General features: G+C 40.8%; 3 protein-coding genes across 24 annotated transcripts in view; 1 reads left to right on the top strand and 2 right to left on the bottom strand.

The window, feature by feature from the left end:
- Positions 1-11,534, top strand: part of LOC144035454 (ankyrin-2-like) — a 37,071-nt gene extending 25,537 nt beyond the window's left edge. For 10 of the 21 annotated variants that reach the window (XM_077545166.1, XM_077545155.1, XM_077545156.1 and 7 more), the window contains 16 exons: positions 303-457; positions 550-761; positions 966-1,170; positions 1,250-1,346; positions 2,155-2,383; positions 2,479-2,604; positions 2,679-2,801; positions 2,958-2,984; positions 3,078-3,099; positions 3,508-7,527; positions 7,971-8,045; positions 8,123-8,254; positions 9,179-9,326; positions 9,537-9,597; positions 9,722-9,850; positions 10,945-11,534. In XM_077545166.1, the coding sequence (XP_077401292.1) occupies positions 303-457; positions 550-761; positions 966-1,170; positions 1,250-1,346; positions 2,155-2,383; positions 2,479-2,604; positions 2,679-2,801; positions 2,958-2,984; positions 3,078-3,099; positions 3,508-7,527; positions 7,971-8,045; positions 8,123-8,254; positions 9,179-9,326; positions 9,537-9,597; positions 9,722-9,850; positions 10,945-10,959 (5,776 nt within the window). In that variant the 3' untranslated portion in view covers positions 10,960-11,534. The remainder of the gene's footprint in view (positions 1-302; positions 458-549; positions 762-965; positions 1,171-1,249; positions 1,347-2,154; positions 2,384-2,478; positions 2,605-2,678; positions 2,802-2,957; positions 2,985-3,077; positions 3,100-3,507; positions 7,528-7,970; positions 8,046-8,122; positions 8,255-9,178; positions 9,327-9,536; positions 9,598-9,721; positions 9,851-10,944) is intronic. The other 11 variants (XM_077545159.1, XM_077545163.1, XM_077545162.1 and 8 more) reach the window with 11 other exon arrangements.
- A 566-nt stretch (positions 11,535-12,100) lies between these two features.
- On the bottom strand, positions 12,101-14,485 carry LOC144035456 (calcium/calmodulin-dependent protein kinase type II delta chain-like). Its single transcript, XM_077545170.1, has 4 exons — positions 14,244-14,485; positions 13,969-14,044; positions 13,803-13,897; positions 12,101-12,473 (listed from the first exon to the last, which is right to left on the bottom strand). The coding sequence occupies exons 1-4, from the start codon at positions 14,347-14,349 to the stop codon at positions 12,247-12,249; spliced, it is 504 nt and encodes a 167-aa protein (XP_077401296.1). The 5' UTR covers positions 14,350-14,485; the 3' UTR covers positions 12,101-12,246.
- A 157-nt stretch (positions 14,486-14,642) lies between these two features.
- Positions 14,643-20,923, bottom strand: arsj (arylsulfatase family, member J). 2 transcript variants are annotated; one of them, XM_077545168.1, is made up of 3 exons: positions 20,410-20,923; positions 18,796-19,822; positions 14,643-17,723 (listed from the first exon to the last, which is right to left on the bottom strand). In XM_077545168.1, exons 1-3 carry the CDS (start codon positions 20,676-20,678, stop codon positions 17,394-17,396), a joined length of 1,626 nt encoding a protein of 541 aa, XP_077401294.1. In that variant the 5' UTR covers positions 20,679-20,923; the 3' UTR covers positions 14,643-17,393. The 2 variants fall into 2 exon arrangements, with proteins under 2 accessions (XP_077401294.1, XP_077401295.1); XM_077545169.1 differs by having other exon boundaries at positions 18,796-19,815; positions 20,410-20,592.
- Between the last annotated feature and the right edge of the window lie 72 nt (positions 20,924-20,995).

Genomic DNA, 20,995 nt, shown 5'->3' with positions numbered 1-20,995 from the left:
TATATATATATATATATATATATATATACCCTTTTTTTTGTATGTGGGTGAGTATGTGTATGTGCGTGTGTGTGTGTGTGTGTGTGTGCGTGCGAGCGTGTGTGTATTCATCAGTTCACCTAAAGCCCATTAAAAAAAAAAATCCCATACTAATAATATAATATAATAATAAATTGCCAGATGCAGAAACATCAATGTAAGTTATCACGATGTAGTGGCTCTCGCTAACAGACAGAATTAAGTAACCGGAATTAGGTTAAATTAGGCGCGCACTGCTAAAAACGTGTTGTTCCTCCATCCAGTCCTGTAATTGTGGAAGTGCCCCACTTCGCCGCTCTACGCGGAGGGGAGCGTGAACTTGTTATCTTGAGGAGCGAGACAGGAGAGAGCTGGAAGGAGCACCACTGTGAGCACACCCAAGAAGAACTCAACCAGATCCTCAACAGCATGGATGAAGGTCAGTCTCCTCAGTGTCTTGCTCAGCATCTAAATGTGCTCCTACAGCTGATGCGGCAGTCATTTGAACGTTTCCGTTTTGCCCTCTGCTAGAGCTGGACTCTCAGGAGGACCTCCAGAAGAAGCGCATTTGCCGCATCATCACCAGGGATCTCCCACAATACTTTGCGGTGGTGTCGCGTATTAGGCAAGACAGTATTCTAATTGGTCCTGAAGGAGGTGTCCTGAACAGCACGGTTGTACCCCAAGTGCAAGCAGTTTTTCCTGAGGGGGCCCTAACCAAAAGGATCAGGGTGGGCCTGCAGGTAAATGACATCGGTTTCGGGAGAATTGATTTTTAGCCTGGTCCCTTAAACCCTTAAGTCAATGAACCACTGTACCTGTAAGTGATGGTATATTTCGTCTTAACAAAACAATATCTGGATTGAATAATCAACTGATTTCAGGGTTTTTGTTTCAGTCTCTTGAAAATCAAAAAAATATTTGATTGCAAGTGTCTCTTCTCTAAGGCCCAGCCAGTGAGTTTGGATATCGTCAGGAGGGCTCTTGGGAACAAGTCCAGCTTTAGCCCCATCGTCACTCTGGAGCCCCGCCGAAGGAAGTTTCATAAACCCATAACCGTGACGATCCCAGTCCCGAAAGGCAACTCTGACCCCGTCCTCCACGGCATGGGACGGGACAACCCAACTTTACGACTGCTCTGCAGTATCACAGGTAAAGGCCAAACTCATTCGTCAGCCACAGACACACGCTTGCCATTTTTTGTTGAGACGGTTTTGGGTCCGTTTTTCAGGTGGGACAACACCAGCCCAATGGGAAGACATAACAGGAACCACTCCCTTAACATTTATCAGCGACCGCGTGTCCTTCACTACCAATGTTTCTGCGAGGTAACAGATTTGTTTGAAATCAATGTACAGTGGAACCTCGGAGTTTGAACGTCTCGGGAACTCGTACAATTCGGATTTCAAGCCAAAAATCGGAGTAAAAAATGCCTCGGAGTTTGAACTTAGTTTCGGAGTTCAAGCACCCAAGGAAAGCAAGCTAAGCCGAACATACCTTGAAAACAGGTAAACGAGTGAAGCCGAACGAAGCCAAGTAATGCCGAATGCTCACGTTGCGGTAGTTGAGACGATGGGCCCAAAGAAAGACAACAATGCCAGTGGCGGCAAAGAAAAACATACAGTGCTACAAACCACAGTGGAATTAGGAAGGAGATTATCGCACAGTTGTAACTACTGTCACTACTTCTGTAAATACTGGCACGAGGACCCCCCCCTTAGCTGTTCAACAACGTGCCTGACGTTAAACAAGGACCGCTTAGTAGTCTAACAATATGCCCAATGTAAAATACACAACTTCGGCACTGAACTAAAGATAGCATTTATCATCCACTGATGCCATCACACCACAACAAAAAAAGTAAGGTATTTTTATTGTTTAAATACTGTACTGTAAATGTAAAAAAACATAAATAGAAATTAAAATAGGAATTTTCTGTTTTTGGAGCTTGGGAACGGATTAATTGCATTTACATTATTTCCTATGGGGAAAAATGTTTCGGAGGTTGAACAATTCGGACTTCGAACACTTCGCAGGAACGAATTATGCTCAAATTACGAGGTACCACTGTATACTAAAGTAATCCTGAAAGATTGGAGGTGCACCAGACATCAATAATCATTTCAATGTGTCTAGGTTTTGGCTAATAGACTGCCGGCAAGTCCAGGAATCGGTCAACTTCTCCTCTCAAGTGTACCGGGAGATCATCTGTGTGCCTTACATGGCTAAGTTTGTCATCTTCGCCAAAACCCCCGACCCCATCGAGGGCCACCTGCGCTGCTTTTGCATGACTGACGACAAGATTGACAAAACGCTGGAGCAGCAAGAGAACTTCACGGAGGTAGCCCGCAGTCGAGATGTGGAGGTAGGTTCGAGTAGCTGTATTTTATTATTCAAACAACTTTTAACCTTTACTCACGTTGGCAGAGACAGTGAATACCTTTGCCTCTCCTTTTTTAGGTTCTAGAAGGAAAGCCCATCTATGCAGATTGCTGCGGAAACTTTGTTCCCCTCACCAAAAGTGGCCAGCATCATCTCTTCAGCTTTTTTGCCTTCAAGGAGAATCGACTCACACTTTTCATCAAAGTCGGTGTTCTTTTCCGTATTTGCTCATTCAGGTAGAGGTCGCAGATTGATGTTGACCTCATGGCTGTTTGCAGATCAGAGACAACACCCAGGAGCTGTGCGGTCGCTTGTGTTTTCTGAAGGAACCCCGGATTTACAGGTCACTTGCTCACAACGCCATATGCAACCTCAACATCACCCTGCCGTCATACTGCAAGGTGAGGCAGTCCTCAGTCCTGAAAGCTATTCCATTTCATATTGATGATTGTATTGATTTGTTTGATTTCAGGAGCGAAAGCCTTACAGTCGCTGAAAAAAAAAATGCACTTTTTGTCTCTCTCCCTCTTCCTGCTTCGCTGCTTTGGGGAAAAAAGGAGTCTGATTCTGATCAAGATGAAGAGGTAAAGACAGCTATTGTTTCCCATCAATATTTTATCAGTGGTGGCGTTTGAAATTGAATTTATTGATCCTGGTTCTATATATTGTTTTCACAGATAAACACAGCGCAAGAGAGATGTAAGCCATTTTTTCCCCCATTTGGGTTTAAGAAACTTTGCAACAATAACCATAGCATGCACACATACATGAAATTCATTTGCTACTTTGTTGTGGGTCTTGCTGCCTTCACCTGCATCTTGTGCAACTGAATCACATGCTAATAATGGTGCTTTTATTTTATTTTAAACTCCACTTTCACTTTATACCAACATACCGCTCATATCCCATCAAAATGCTGGAATCTTTTCATCATTTTTTGTGTGCATGTGTCTTTTGGTCTTTTTTTTTCTATGCGCATGAAAGAAAAGGATGCAAACTGTATTACTCTGACACATTTTGGGCTGATCACATTCTCAAATGTTTCTCCTTTCATTTGAATTTTTCATTATTATTTTACTCCTTACTTGTTCGTCCTCCGCAATGAAGATGAAGAGATGGCAACGTCAGTCCCGAAATCCGAGCTGATTCGGGAACCGGACCTCCTATCAGACGTTTCGGAAATGAAACAAGATCTGATCAAAATGACGGCCATTTTGACGGACGATCCCTCAAAGAAATCCCCTTCTTTAGATGGGTGCGGTTCTGAGAATGGAGCACACGATGTTTCGAGGGTGCCATTAGAAATAATGGAGAAGGGCCTTGAGAAAGTCAAAGAGGACCTTGAGAAAGTTAGTCAAATATTAAGGAGCGGAACGTATGATGAAGCAGCAGAAGAAACAGTTACAGCAAGTAAGGAGGCTGACGAATGGGTCGTCCTCTCTGACAGTGAGATAAAGGAGGCCCAAACGAAGGCAGCCTTTAAAAACCCAGAGGCTGTGTTGTGTGCAGATAAGCCTAACAGAGGGACTCCTAGATCTAGAGCCACAAAAGACAGCTGTGATTCTAAAGAATACCTCCTTGATGCACCAAAAACAAAATCAACCAAAGTACAAAGGCACCTGGGGGGCGAGGGGAAAGGTCAGCGACAAGCTAACAACGCCACAGTCTCTGTTACAACACCACCTGTGTCCCCACTTGTGGAAGAGACTCCCATTGGCTCAATAAAAGACAAAGTCAAAGCCTTACAACAGAAAGTAGAGGCAGAACAAACGAAAAAAAGAATCAAGACTTCACAATTGCCTGTTAGTGCCAAAATGACTCCAAAAGTCAAAGAAACCCATCCACCTAAAACGACGCCTGAAGCCGGATCTGGAAAACATGAGGATAGCATCTCAGTTAAAGAGTTGATGCAAGTGTTTCAAAAAGAACCCTCACAGAGAGAATCGGAGCTGTATAAGGCCAAAACAACACGGGTGCCAAGACTGGAAGATACCCCAAAGTCAGAAAACCTATTGATAAAATCTGTGCCAAAAGAACGAGAATTATCTCTTGATTCTAAGATTTGTCCACCCAGAAAGGTGGAAAAAAAGAACCCTGCCGAGTCAGAGAGAACCAAAACAAGAGACTTTGGGAAAGGTGACAATGAGGAGAACTCCCAAGATGAAGGTGCCCCTGCAGACTCGACAAGTGCCAGTTCTGGAACTCCTCATCTGAGTTCTGAGGACAGTTATAAACATGAGGGTCTGGCAACCCCTGGAACAAGCCCTGAAAGTTTGTGCCTTTCACCTAAAAATGAACAACAAACACCGCATGTCGGGGCAAAAGCCACTGCGGTGTTTGAAGAGGCAAGTAAAGACACGGAAAAGACTGGAATGCCAAGTCAAAGACTTATCCCTGGTGACCAACTGTCTACTGATTTGACCTGCGGCGTGTCTCTTAGCAAGGTTGCAGATGACTGCGCACCAAGTGAGTCCACATCTGATTCAAGGAGCGGGCCTTGGTGTTTTCAATCTGACGCCACACAAAAGAACATTTTAAATGCTGGCGAGGAACTTACTGATGAAAACAGCCCCGACTTTCAGCTATCATTGCCTTTAGCTTGTTCAGAAACTTCTAAATCCTTTTATAAGTGCCATGGAAGCTTGGAGTTGCCTATAAAGCAAGATTCGGATCCTCTCAGTCCATTAGCTGACGACTCTTTGACAATTAGCCACAGAGACTCGCTCGAGGGTAGCCCTGTTATGGATGAAAACTCCTCGATTAAGTCCCCAGATTCCATTGAACCCAGCCCTACCAAGGAATCCCCTCCTCATGACTCCTTAGAAAGTAGCCCCGTTGATCCATCATTCCCACTCATTGTAGATCATCCAAGTCAATCCCTAATCCATCCAGAGTCCCCTAATGAAGCGTCAATCAAAGATACATTGCGTGGTAGGCATTTCCGAGACCTTGACGGTAGTGCCGATGATGACAGTTGTGAGCAGACGTCACAGATGACGAGTTCTGGTAAGAGCCCTCTCTCCCCTGACACCCCTAGTTCTGATGAGGTAAGTTACGACTTAAATCCCAAACATCCTGACCATTCATCCCTCTCTTTCCAATTCAAACCAGCAATCATCTACGAAGACCCAGCGGAAGACGATACGTCAGACAGCAGTCGAGCTCGCAAAAGAATTACAGCTAGAATGAAATCGGTTGATGAGATGGAGGGGGACTTAGAGTTCCCAAGGGACACACAATGTAAATTTGGGGTGCAAAGACTCACTGAGGATACAGGGTTACCTCTTGTCTCTGACCCCCATAATAAAGTTCCCTCTTCTTTTTCAGCAGGTGTGCATGAGGGATCCCATGCAAAAGATGCCCACAACAGAACAGCTAGTATCAGTCAAGAGGAAGCCTACACAGACCGTTCCAAACTCAATCTGAAAACGGCGCCGCAACCAACAGTTCCGCCACCCGTTGTTGCTGGTACACACAGTCCTTCCAAAACGGCGGCAACATTAAACACAGAAAATCGAACTGATGAACAAAAGGAGGACAGCTTACGGAAGTCAAGAGAAATTGTGCCATTTCCGACCTATGCATCAGCTAGTAACGTAACAGATGAAGTCAAAGCAGCGCCAGAGGTTGAACTTGATTCATTGAGTCAAACGAACGAAAGGTTTCAACCTGAGTTCTGTATCTATGACGATACGGAAGAGGATGAACTTCCCAGAACGGAGTCCAAAGGTGTCACTGCAAAGGTGGACGCAGCGTACTCATGGTCTGCCATGCTGGACGATGATGACGCTTTTCAAGACCGTCTCAAAGTGGAGGAAGAGAAGATACTCAATCTGGTGGTGGACCCTCAGTCTCTGCCGGGGTCACCGGACACCACACCGGGTAAAACACCAACTGAGGAGAGCACGCCAACAAGTGAACCCAACCCTTTTCTCTTCCAAGAAGGAAAGCTTTTTGAAATGACCCGAAGTGGCGCTATCGATATGACCAAAAGGAGCTGCGAGGAAGACGGGGGAGGCTTTGCTTTTTTCCAAATTGGTGAACATCCGCTCGAGGGGCCCTTATTAGGAAACAGCAGGCAAGAATGCAAGGCATTGGCAACCCAACAGGAAGTCGGCCTCAATCTAAAACTTGAGACCAAGATGAAGGACCCATCTGAAGAAACAGTAAATTCACAGCTTCAGTTGGCACCTGACATAGATCAGGCATCCGCCAAATTAAAAATCCCCAAAATGGGTCTTTCAGCTTCAGCCAAACCTGCTGCCAAAGATCAACCCGACGTAGAAAGCCTAGAGGTGAAAAGAGATCACAGTCTAAATAGAGAATCCTCTGATTTAGATTCAAGCGCCACTGATCAAATGATTATCAATGTAGAGACAGCAGAAACTACTATTACTAGATCTATATACTCTGAGCAGGGAAGAGAGTCATCCGATTCCTCTCCAGATGAATCAAAGTCAGTGACACAGCCCCCAAATTCGACTGAAGCTCCCCAGAATAGCACGTCTGATACCGTTCCCCTCGAAATCCAATCTAAACCAGCTCCTCAAGTTAAAAATAAAACAGCTCCTGCCACTGTATCAAAATCACGAATTCCCATCAAATCTAAGTCTCTCAAGCCAGATTCTTTGATCAAATCTGTTGAGGACAAAAAACCCAAAGGGGCTACAATCAAGGATGCACGGAGAAAGTCTGAAGGAACTTGTGTGGACGCCAAGGCTAAGACGTCCACCAAGACCTTTTCTGAGGGGATCTCGACCAGGCCATCGACTAATACAGGAGAGTCCAAACCAAAAGTCTTCCAGTCAAGATTGCCTATCAAGGGTAAAGGTGGCCCGTCTTTTCAATCGTCAACCGCCAGTAAACAGAAAAGCAAGGCACGCAAGCACTCCGCCGAATCTTTCGAAGAGATCAGTGGCGAGGCCGCAAAGCTTGTGAAAAGGCTTGCCGAGACGAAGAAGGAAGACGACGACAATGACTCCGAGGACGAGAGCGGTCTTATTGATCCGTCGGTAATCGGAAGGGACGCGCTACCTTCTGGAGATGTCATTTCAATTAGGCAACGGAGCGGCGACGCTGTTGAAACACAAGTGCAGCAAATCCCGGGCAATAGAGCTCAAAGTCAAGGTATGCCAGCTGTTGAAGCCGTCACTTGTCAGCCTGTGCCTTTCACACAGATATTTACCAGTGGTGCGAAGTAGATTCTAAGTATCATTTTTGTAAAGACTCTGTACTTTTACTCCCTAGATTTGAACAGATTTATGTACAGTCCAATCCTTACTTTTTTCTTTTTACATTTTTCAACCTCGATGGAATACGACACGATGTAATCAAGATCTGTCAAATATCAAAAGTCAGTACACACAGTGTCAGTACTTTTGCAACATCTGGAAATTCCTGACACCCGCATTCAGATCTTGAGACAAGAGCCTTGTGTTTCTTTTCTGTGTGAAAGGCATTGAGGTAATAGACAGCGTGGAGGCTTTTTTTTTTTTTTTTATCCCATAAACCTTTTCCAATTTGCCAATTCGATTCGATTGAATAATCGTGTCCTGTGCTATTCACAATAGACGCACAGGGTGGAGCAAGGAGCAAAAATCGAACTTTGTCAACAATAGCTGACCACCTGGGCTTCAGCTGGGAAGGTGAGTCATGGCTGTTTTGTCTGCCGTTGTCTTCGTCGCACAATGCTGATAACTTCATTTGAATTCATTTGGCTCAGAGCTGGCACGAGAACTGGAATTCAGCGAGGAGAGGATCAACTTGATAAGGACTGAAAACCCTGATTCCTTGCAAGACCAAAGTTACGCCCTTTTGGAGTTATGGACCGAGGGAGGGGGAATACACGACAGAGGTTTGTACAATGCTGTCGGAGGTTCGAGTACCGATACCAGGTATCGGGCCGATACCGGGCCACATTTTATGGTATCGGTACTTGCGTATCGGCCCCAGCTCTTGTGGTAATTTTTCGGTCAGGAACTGTCAGATAGACTGGGGGGAACGAAAGTTTTGTTCCGTCTAGTGTTGTTCGTTTCCTGTGTGTCTCCTTATGAGGTAGATTTTTTTTTTTATTCCTGGTCACTGGATTATTTGTTTCATCTTATTTATGGATTTTTTTTTAAAAGTAATTTTATTGTGTGCTCTATGCCAAATCACTTATGAGCAAATAGAAAAAAAATATAATTGCCATTAATTTCATTCAATTTTAAGGAAATTTGCTATAGTTGGGATATATGTCATGTTTTTAAAATTATCTGTCATTGTTTTTTGGGAAATTTTATGTATCATAAGTACTAATGGGTATCGGTCTCAAAAAAAGTGGTATCGAACATCCCTATTCTTTATTGTCACACCTTGTATGATCGGCAGAGGTGGCAAAATAATCCTCTTTCGACAAAGTAGGGAGCCAAAAATGCTGATCTCTGTTTATAATTTATTTTAATTTTTTTCACATACTCATCTCTGAAAGATCTAAGCACTCATTTCTAAATCTAAAGGAACGCTTCCTTAAGCTGCATGGTGATGGGGAATACAAGAACACGATGTTTTCTGAATTCAAGCTAAAGAGAGTTAGGTTCGATGAAAAGGCTACTCTTTTTCATTTTGTTCACCAGTAAACCTTATACCTATGTCTTGAATTTCAGAGGGAACAAAAATTGTCACTAAAGAAAGGTTGAGTGAATGCACATACAGTAGGAAACTGTTGCGGTCCAGTACCTCCGACAACGTTAAGAAACACCGTCCAAATGTTTCACTGGAATTTTCTCCTCCGGCATAGAAACGACGCTCATCAAGAGACTGACCGCAATCAACCGCATGGACATCGTTCACCTGATCAAAAGCCAATCGGCCGCATCGACGCAGGAGCCGTCATCGGACGCTGCCGCGATGAAACAGAAACAGCAGAATGAGATGAGCGCAATATGGTGAGCCATTCAGGGTATTTGGCCATTTTGTAAAACCATTCTCACTTCTGACACCATTTCTCACCCTCAGATCAGATTTGAACCAAACTCTTTGCCGTTCAATCTTTAGTTAGCGTTTGTAGCATCACATTCTTAGAAATGTTAATTTTTTAAGTTATACATATGTGTTATAATTACATCATTTTCTTGCTGTTTCTTGCCATGATGCAGCAGTGGGCAAAGTGTGTCTGCAGAGTCAACACACTTGGAACACGCAGGCAGTCTGAAACAGGCAAGTCTTCCAACCCTTTTACAATTGTTCAGAGTCAGTCCAAAGCCTACTAATAGGAATTAACAGTCAACATGAGGAAGAACCCGAGTCACATAAATTAAAATGTTTTGTTTCCTTTTTGTAGCAGCAGACCGCGTCGCCATCACGGTTCGAGGTGGAGCCCGCTAAGGATCGAAAAGTTGGCAAAGTCGTCAAGACGACAGTGACGACGAGACGGAGGTCGGGAGACGCGAGCAGGGAACACTTGGGGAAGGTTAGAGAAGAAATCAGAAGGAGAAAGAATTTCTTCTTTTGTTAAAATTAGGGGTGTCAAAATGTATGCGCTAATTTTGAGTTAATTTAAAGTTCCTTTAACGCCACTAATATTTTAAATGAGCGTTTAATGACTTACTTGGAAAGCCCGTACTGGGGGAATTCCAGTCGCAACGCAGCGTCCATGTCAACATTTAGCAGTAATTAATTGAATAATAATACATATATTTGTGTTTTGTATTTTACAATGTTAAAAAATTACATTTAAATAAAAGTTACTGCATGTTAAAGATTAGATAGCTCTTAATGTGAAAAGAAAAAAAAAGCACTGAGCTGTCACCGTCTTACAAATGCAATTATCCCATCTAGTGGCAGAAAAATGACTTCAACACAAATCAATCAATCAATATCACACTCGTTTTTTACAGAACTTTTTAATTTTAACTCAATTTTATGAATTATTATGAAATTACTGTATCAATGACTAAAAGATGCAGCCACATTTCTATTTAACATATTTTTTTTTAATATAAAATTTGCAATTAATCGTGAGTTAACTAATGAAGTCATGGGATTAACTACGATTAAAAAATGGAATCGCCTGGCACACCTAGTTAAAAATTTTTTAATAATTTTAATGTTGTGAATACAATTTCTCTCAATGCTGTAATACTGCATCTTCTTTCACATAACATTCTGATTTCATCCTGACAAGATTGCGACTTTTTTTTCTGTAATATTACGACTTGTAAGATTGCAACTTTATTGCTGTTATTGCTGTAACAATACATCTTCATAAGTTCACGTTTCTTGTCAAATTACTGTACAGTACATCTTTTTTCCGACTTGATTCTTATACTGTATATAATAACTTTTTTTGTAATATTAAAATTTTATTTCTGCAACAATGCATTAAAAAAATCAAGACTTAATTCTCACAGCATGACAACTTTTTTTTTTTTAATTTTCCAACTTGATTCTCACAACATTGCGCATTTTTGTATTCCAACTTATATATTTTTGAGTACAATGCACCAGTTGTAGTTATGAATGACATGCTATTTTCCCATGGTGTTTCTGTGTGTGTCCCCTCAGAAGCCAGACGCATGATGTCCAACAGATGTGCGGTGGCCATGCAAAAAGCAACAGCTGCATCCACAGATGAGCATGGGAAACGAGAATAAGTGATGGGACTCAGCAGCTGCTTCCCTTTATCTTCCATTATGATGGTTTCTTTATTCTCTCTATTTGTGGAATTTTTTTGCTTCTGTTTTTTTATTTTTTATTTATTTATCTTTTGCTCCTTTTGTGGCCAAAGACTGCATCCCTATCGTCCCAGTGTTTACTGTACAAGCGGCCGCTATGGTGAACGGACGGATGATCAACGAGACAACCTCTTCGCGCACCTTCATTGATTTACAGTCAAAGCTACTCTGTGTGTATCTGAGTGTGTGAGAGTGACGTGTGTTTGTCAGAGAGAGAATGTGGGAGAGAATGTGTGTGTGGTGCAGCTTGCCGAATCTGTTTTTTGTTTGTTTGTTTTTTTGAAATACACGTGGAGTCCCGTGTAACGTCGCAGCTCCTAAAAACGTCTTTGGGAAGAAAGAAGTGTCGGTTTAATGACAAGCTGTCAAAGTGCACTATTGTTCACACTTGTGTTCGTGAATAAACTCCATTCAAAGTTATAGGCTGCTTCTTCGTAGCAAAGCTTAGTAGAGTCATCATTTTTCGACGGATAAAGTTGTCACCAAAAAATGTAGCTAAATTTAGGTGGGGTTTAATTTCGCAAGGCAAAAAAAATCATAATGCCATAAATTTACGAGAATTTTGTAAAATTACAACGAAAAAGTTTTTAAAAATATAGTAAGAATTTAAAGAGACTAAAGTATATATAATGTAATTTTGTTGTAATGTTACAAGTACAAAATTGTAATTAGAACAAGTTCCAATTTCAAAAGGGAAAAAATATCATAATTTTAAAAGAATAGTCATAATTTAGAGAGAAAAATATATAATTTAAAAGAATTAGGATGTACTTTGTAGATTATAGAGGAAAAAAAATGTAATTCTTGAATTAGAGGATTCAGAATTTGAGAATGAAGAATGAACACAAAATCGACAATATCGCATTAGTCATAAAGCAATAGTCATACTTTTGTGAGAAAAAATTTAAATAACTATGAGGAAAATAATTGCATTTGACAAGAATACAGTAATTTTGTGACAAATTAATTCTTCTGAAAAAAAGAAATGCTTTTTTGAGAACGGATTCAATTTAATGGGAAAAATCTCATCTGGTGGAAATGGTAAGATATGAAAGAACAGAAACAATTCATTTTCATCTTTGAAATTTCTCTCCTGTACTAAAATTTGGTGTGGTTCAACATAACTTTCCTGCTAGTTTGCGTGCAGTGAGGTGGAGCCGCTTCGGTGGAAGTGGATGTGGCGCCACGTGCCGTTGCGTCGATGCCAGATGCGAGTCTCCTCCGCCCTGGTCGTGATAGCCCGGGTGTCCCGCCCGATGGACTGGGTGAGGCGGACGTATGCGATGCAGGCCGCGTCCTCTCCCATCATATGCACGTGAGGGTCGACCACAATGGTGTGAGGAAAACCTTTAATTTCCACTGAAAAGGCAAAGTATTCTAATTATATCCCCCTTCAATTAGGATTTATTTATTTTTGGGGTCATACTAAGGCATTTTTATTGTAATATACTTCGTATTACAATATTCTGACTTTATTTTCCTATGACTTTTTTGTCATTATGCTAAAACATTTTTATTGTACTATTATAGGTTTTTACTGCAGTACCACAACTTTTTTCTTCTACGATTAAGATTTTTTTTTTGTAGTTTAAAATATTTCAAATATTTTATTTCATGACTTTTTTGTAATACTGCAACAATTTTATTGTGATATTACGTTTTTTATTGCAGAATTCCGTTTTTATTATCTTATGATTATGACTTTTTTCATACCACTACGACATTTTAATAGCAGTGTTCCGTATTTATTTCCCTACAATTATTTTTTTTCGTAATACAGCAACTTGTTAAAAACTTTTTATTCACTGACTACTTTTTTTGTGATAATACGACATTTTTATTTATAACATAATTTTATTGCAGCGTTCCAATTTCATCCTCCTGCAACTTTTTTTTGTAATATTGTGACTTCTTTATTATAAAATTATTATTATTTATTGCAGTATTGCGTTTTTACTCCCCTATGACTTTTTTTTATGATATTGCAACATTTTTGGTGTAAGATTAAGATTAAGATTTTTATTGCTTTCGGGCTTATTCTCCTACAATTAATTTTTTTTTTTTTTTTTTTTTACACATGTTAAAAAAAAATTATTGCAGCATTCCAACTTTATTCTTGGCTTTTTGGGTAATATTCAGAATTTATATTTCAACAGTACAATATTCGTTTGTAAAATTGAAATATCTTTTAAACATTATATTTTTGTATCATTACAACTTTTTTATTGTAACGTGACCACTTTTTGTGCCGCATTTGACTATTACAAATATTTTAAAAAAAAATTTTTACATTACTACTTTTCCTATAATTTTCTAATTTTGTCGTAACATTTCAGCTTTATTCTTGTACTGTGCCGACCTTATATGTCTACAGTAAATACTTTTTTTTGTAGTATAACAACTTCATTATGGTATTGAGAGCTTTTTGGGGATAATGCCGTATTTGTAAAAAGAGGGGGGGGGGGGTTGTTCTCATTAAATTTCAACTTTTTTTTTTTTTTCAATATTCTAACATTAATTTTCCTAACATATAAGACTCTTCTCATAAATTACGACTTTGTTCTTTAACATTGCATTTTTTATCCGAGTAACAGTCCAACCTTATTTCAATAAGATAATGTTTTTCCCCCCAGTCAGTCAATCTATCTGAACACATCACTTTTTGTGTATAGTAATACAGTATGTTACCGTTTTGCATTAAGTAGGCATGAAACTCCATGCCGTTCACCAAGACGCCCAGGCTTTCAGGCTCGAAGCTCGTAAGACCCGGGTCGCACATTTCCCTGAAACACAATGTGAGACTTTTAATAAGCCTGCTGAATTTCATTAAGTCGGGTGCCTGAATCGAACTGACTTGTAAGCGTTGTAGTCTTCGGCGGTGATGGCTGTAAGCAACTTTTTTGTGGCTTCAATGACCTCATGCTGGAGGGCTAACAGACACGTTTGTATTCATAAGTAACAATTGAAATAGTAATATTGCAATTTTATTCTCATAGACAAATCAGAGCATTGATTTTAGCGATGACATCTTTTTTTGCCCTCATAATATTGTCTTTTATTTTGTAACATAATTACTAGTACTACAACATTTTTCAGATAAATAAAATAAATGATGAATGACATATTTACCTGTAATGGTATCAGGTTCACTACTGTTACCAGCCAACTGAACAGTCACTTGGCTGCTAAGAATCCCCTCCAGGGAAAGCAAAACCGCAAAAAGATGGCGAAGCATTCTCACGGTGAAAAAAAAAAAATGCCTTCTGCTCTCGCACAATTGTATGTCCGAGTTGTTCTATATAAAATCAAAAACCCTGTTTTCTGATTGGACTGTTGCACAGAGACACTGTTGGTTTTGAAGTTCCCCTTTGGACTCCTGCTGGACTTTACATGGTCAATACAAAAGTGTGTGTGTGTTTGCACTCAAAACAAACACACTTGCTATATATACATTCAGATACAACTTTGTTTCAATCGCTATGAAGTACCATTTGTAATATTCTGACTCTGAATCCGGCTCTCACCTTGAATTCACCATGAAAACGGCAGAGGCTCCAGAATTGAACCCTGTGGAACACCATAGGTTCCATTATACATGTGAATTCATATTGCACATATTCATCCAACCGCTTTCTTTTTTTTTTGCTCAACATAGTATGAAGGGATTACAATAATAAAGCAATCGCACAGCGTACCACCCACAAGTTGACTACTGAACACACCAAAATTCCTTTTAGCATAGAGAGGCCAATCAATGTAACGTGGTCACCTGCCTTGACCTAGTTTAGGGTGTGTAAACTTTTGTGCACAACTGTACTTTTTCGTAATCAACATCACAATCACAATTATTTTCATAATAGTCCAATTTTATTCTATTTTTAACTTTTTTGACATTTTTAACATAACTCAACATAACTCCCCCCCCCCGACAATATTATTGTAAATAAAACTATTTTGCAGAATTTTTAGTTTATTCCCATCTGTTAAAATGTTGACTTTTTTTTTTAAATTGTGTTATTGCAACATTATCATGCCCAAACTTTTTAATGTAATGTTTTTTTCATTGTAACTTATTTCAGTATTATTCTTTTTTTCCTCGTAATATTCCAACTTAATCATACTACAACTTTGTTGGTAAAACATTTTTTCATACATTATATATGTATCTAATTTTTTTTTGCAGTATTCCCACTTATTCTCAAAACAACTTTTTTGCATTATTGCAGTTTTTTCTTAACTTTTTCTTCAGCATTATATCTATATATTTTTTTGTCAAATTAAAAATATTTTTGTAATATTACTATATATATATATAGATATATATTTTTTTATTTTTTTGCAGTATCCAAACTTTTTTCTGCATTATTCTGACTTTTTTCTTAGAATATCCTGGCATTCAACCATAAGTTTTTCTTAACGTTACAACTTTTTTACTGTACTATTACAACTTTTTTGTTTTAACCACTATTGCGACTTTGTTCAAAAAAAGTTTTGTCTTTTATTTTCATATTCCGACTTTTTACTACCATACGTTTTAATTTGTTTTAAATATGTACGTGGCATATTATTTTTGAAATAGCCTGGTCAGAACCACCAAAAAGCCCAAAACGGGTCACAATACCACCCAGGGGATATATTTTATTGTAGCATGACAACATTTGTATTCCGGTGGTTCCACTTCATTGTCTGATTTTTTTTTTGTGTAACTTTTTTTTCTCTCGATGGGGAAAAATAAAGAGGGAAAATGCTTCTGCGCGTTTTTAATGTGGGTGCAGAGGTCAGGCAGGATATGGGAGGGACGAGCCGGATTCCACACAGTGTAAGCCGAGCGCTCTCAGCTGTTGAGTCCGCTGAGAAGAGGAAGAAGAAGCCCACTTGCCCATCAATCTCCTTTGAAATGTAAAAGCGAAACGGCAACAGCGCGCCAGCTGGACATATTTCAAAATGCCCCACCTGTCAAATTCCAGATGGTCTGAGGAGGAAATCAATGGGAAAGGAAGGTGGAATGATAAGCATTTACAGCCTGAGCACGTGGAATACAGGAGCTCAGAACTAGAGAACTGAGTTTATTTTGTTGGCTGCCTCACATTCAAGTCATCCCAAGCCCGAGACCAGTCGTCACTACAAACATGATTGTTCATACACACTCAAAGAAACAAAAAAAAAGGATGTCAAAGCTTATGAGGTTGTGGATGTGTTTTGGTGTGACAGTAGTACTTTCGTTAACATATAATGTCAGCGTTTTTCAAAAGTATTCATGTGACATTATCTTTCTCGTCTTACCATTCAATCCTTGTAACATTACTTTTTACTTTCTTTGAGTAATTTCATTACTTTCTTCCAATGTCAACATTTTTCATAATATTTTGACTTTTTCCTGCTTTTTTTGTCAAATATATATTTTTTGTTTTATTTTTTTCAGATTTTTTCTCCGAATTTTATATTAATTATATTACAACTTTATCCTTGCAACGTCATCACTTTTTTCGGAATAGTCTGATTTGTTTTTGTAGCGTTAACTCTTTGACTGCCAAAAACGTTAAATAACGTATAGTAAAATCCTATGGAGGAGTGCCAAAGACGTTAAAAAACGTTTGTTTCAAAACAGAGGTGAAACTAACCATTTTCTATTGTTGATTACTCAAAAACGGAATAAGGTAGAAACAAACATTTTTTTCTGATGAAAGATGAGAGTCCAATCTTTCATTTGGTAGTATGTGTGTTTCCATAGTCCAAACACATAATTTTCTGTGGACCTTGAAAGATCAGTCAAAAGATCAGTCAAAATGCTTAAATCGGCTGGCACCCACGGCATCCCTTTTCTGAAAACGTCTGGCAGTCAAAGAGCTAATTGTCTTTAAAATTTTGACTTTTTTTCGTAACATAACTTTTCTGTCTGCTTTACAATTTTTCTTCTTGTACATTTATGACTTTTTCTTGTAATACCACTTTATTTATGTAACAATGACTTTTTCATAAAAGGCGAAAACTACTTTAAGTAACTAAAGTTTTTCACAGTATATTCCGACTTTTTGCAATAATGACTTAAACCTTACGGTGTTTTGTTTTGTTTTCTTTTTTTTGTCAAGCCAACTTTGCTCTTGAAGCATTAAACTATTTCTCTTAATCTCACGTTATTCTTGTAGCATTCCGAGTTGAAATGCTCTGAAGGGGCCCACGAGTTTCTCATGTTCCCCACCCGCGGTTGAAATCCCGCAACAGGAAGTCCCGAGTGATCCCTGAGAAACATTCCGTCTTTCACGAAGACGCCCGGGCCTGCTACCCTTGGCTTTTTCTGTTCCAGCCCTCTCGGCTAGTCAGATGGTTAGTCAACAGATTGTTGTATCTGTCCCCGATCTCGTCCTTGTACCAGGGCCCCCACACGCCCCCGTTATATTGCGGATTGGAGCGCAGGTCTTTGGCCGGGTAGCGTACTCGCACCGCCGTCTTGTTGTACTGCACGAGCCGCATGAGCATCTTCTTGACCACGTGCGGGTAGCGCTGCGATAAATCCACCCGCTCGTAAGGGTCCGAGGTGATGTTAAACAGCCACAGGGACTTGCCGCGGTCCCAGCGGACGCGTTCGTTGTGCCAGCGTAGGGTCAGCCGCTGGGATGGAGAAACAGAAGCAGGTGTCTTAATCTTTGGCTTTTAAGCAAGTCCTAAATTACTGTGGCAGAAATTGAGCAAGTTAAAAGCCAGCCAATTTGCTGACACCCACGTCACTCACCAGCCAGCCCTCACCGCTTAAAGCCACGTCACATATATAACAGTGTTGTGTGTGTATATGCTGTCATATTTGCAGTTTGACATGGATTTTTAGGGGGAACCTATCCTCCATTATAAGTGAAAAAAATTATTTGCAATGCTGTTTTTGTGATCATGCTCTGTCTAATGTAGACATAGTGCTTTGGCACCATCTTGTGGCATCGATAAGCAATTATAAACTTTTTAATGGAGGTGTCAATTATTAACTCATTCACTGCCATTGACGGTTATAGACGTCAAATATTCATTTTAACTATATCTATTAGTTTAACATTTTTTTCCATTTTTGTTCAGAGTATGAAAACCTAGAATTTTTTATTGTACATTTAGAACAGCTATAAAATGTGTGATTAATCGTGAGTTAACTATTGAAGTCATGCGATTAATTACAATTAAAAATTGTAATCGCCTGACGTGATTAAAGAAAAGAAAAGATTATTAAAAAATTAGGAGTTAACTCACGAACAAACAAAAAATTGTACATTTAGAACAGATATAAAAAATTCTATTAATCGTGAGTTAACTATTGAAGTCATACAATTAATTTAAAAAAAAAAATTAAATTATCGCCTGACACGATTTAAAAAAAGAAAAGATAAATAAAAATTAGGGGCGTCAGACGATTAAAATTTTTAATCGTAATTAATCGCATGACTTCACTAGTTAACTCACGATAAATTGCAAATTTTATATCTGTTCTAAATGTACAATAAAAAAAATCTAGGTTTTCATACTCTTGTTTAGAAAAGTGGAAAAAAATGTTAAACTAATAGAAATAGTTCAAATTAATTTTTGACGTCTATAGCCGTCAATGGCAGTGAATGAGTTAAGGGTCTGGATTACGTCAAGTCTTTTTAACCAAGCAAAGTCCAAGTCTGACCTGAGTCAATTCATGCAATTCAAGTGCCCCCACCTGTGTGTTGAAGGTCTGAGGGGGCACCCAGTCGCTGTAACCGGGCACCCCCGTCAACAGCTTCCAGTGGCCCACCCGCAGCGCCGCCTGCACGGCCGTGTTCCACAGCCCGTAGCCGGCCTTCCACGAGCCATTTTTGGCCTTCACGTAAATCGGGTCGATGTTGTGGAGGATGTCCTGGCGAGGTGAGGGGAGACCCTCGCTGATGGCTTCCCAGACGTCGTAGCCGTCCAGGTTGAGGTTCTCGTCCAGGGTCCCTTCGCCCAGGGTGACCAGTGTCGGGAACCAGTCGGTGATGTGCACGAGCGACCGGCACTTGGTGCCTTTCTTCACTAGCAAGGGGCTGTGGACGAAGCCCACCGCCCGGATGCCCCCTTCCCACAGCGTGGCCTTGCTCCCCCGCAGGGGCCAGTTGCTCCCGCCGACCAGCGGCTGCCCCCCGTTGTCCGAGGAGTACACGATGACCGTGTTGTCGTAGTAATGGTAGCGTTTCAAGGCCAGGGTCAGGTTGCGTATCGCTTCGTCCAGGCAGGAGACCATGGCTGCGTATTTGCGACGGTGAGGGTTCACGATCCCCTTGTAGCGCTCCAGGTAGCGAGTCGGAACCTGAAGCGGGGAATGCACCGCCTGATAGGCTAAGTAGAGGAATAAGGGCTTGCTGGGGTTGTGATTGGCTAAGATCCTGATGGCCTTTTGTGTGTACATCAGTGTGGAGTACAAGCCGCGGTCCTGCTCCCATGCGGCTTCTTCGCCCTCGTACAAGTCGTAGCCGCACACGCCGGGACCCTCGCACTTATAGTGGCTGTAGTAGTCGCCGCTTCCCAGGAGTGAGCCGAAGAAGCTGTCGAACCCGCGCCGCGTGGGCAAACAGCCGCGTTTGTAGAAACCCAGGTGCCACTTGCCCACCATGTGCGTGGAGTAGCCGGCCTGCTTCAACTTCTGCGGCAAGGTGACGTTGTCCAGGGGGAGGCAGTTGGGCTGGGTGGCTCGGATGATGGAGTGCTGGAGGCCCGTGTGGATCTGGTACCTCCAAAACAAAGCCAGCACAAACCAGTCACAACAAGTTTGATGGATTTTTTTTTTTTTTTTAAATACTTTCTGTTGCTAGCAAAAATTTGACATTCGCTTCAAACAACTTCACTTACCTATACTTACCCTGCAGGGGAAGTATAGGTACAGTCTACATTGTTTTGTGCTCGCATTTTTTTTTTTTTATATATACATAATGGGTCCTAAGAACATACTGTAAATACTGAGAAGCAGGTAACATTGTTTATAGCAGCGGTAAATATTGATCAAATGTATCCACAATATCAACATCATTATTGTTGATACCGGATCAAATATTCCTCAAATATCTTTGTCATGTGATATATTATGTAGTTTCCTTATATCAATTAACTTACTATTGGTATCGCTGGAAATATTAGTCAATCTGTCTCTCGCTATTTTATTTTATTTTTTACCAAATATTAATATTGTGTGGTACCGTACAACGGTTATCTGCACGATAACCGGAAACGATCACATTAATTAATTACGAGTTTTCCGGTTATCGTCCGGATATGGTCAACGGTTTGGTTGACAATAGGAATGCGGACGTTTCCACTGTACCTGCCGGTCATTAACTGGCTCCTGGACGGGCTGCATAGCGGCTGCACGTAATAGTTCTCCAGCTTCACACCCTGCTCCGCCAGTCGGTCCAGGGTGGGCGTCTTGATCTCGGAGCCGTGATATCCCACGTCCCGGAAGCCTTGATCGTCCACCAGGATAAAGACGATGTGCGGCGGCGATTTGGGGAACTCCGAAGCCCAGTTGGAACTCCAAGTGTGCGACACGATGAAGCCGAGGAGCAAACTGAGCGGAACCCACAAAATCAACATTTTGCAGCCCCCGTTTGCAATCTTCTACCGACGCCTTCCCATCGTGTTGTTAACTGTCTTCCTTGTGTTGCCTCTTTGTATGCATCGGCGTGAAGGCGTCGTCCCGCCAATCGCAAATGACTTCCACGCGCATTAATCTGGAGCAGGTCCACGCCAGATGTCTTCCATCGTGCGAAAGAGAAGAAAAAAAAACTGTCCATGTTCACGCTCGCGGAGCAAACCAAGATGAGGCGCCCCCAGAGTGCGTGGGCGGGGCCGTGCGGAACCTCATCGGGAGAAAAAAAAAAAAAAGCAGCTTGATGGTAAAAGTGACAACA

This window comes from Vanacampus margaritifer, chromosome 15 (assembly GCF_051991255.1).
Source record: "Vanacampus margaritifer isolate UIUO_Vmar chromosome 15, RoL_Vmar_1.0, whole genome shotgun sequence".
Taxonomy (NCBI): domain Eukaryota; kingdom Metazoa; phylum Chordata; class Actinopteri; order Syngnathiformes; family Syngnathidae; genus Vanacampus; species Vanacampus margaritifer.
The sequence above is the reverse complement of the archived record's forward strand: the minus strand, read 5'-3'. Positions and strand labels throughout refer to the sequence as shown.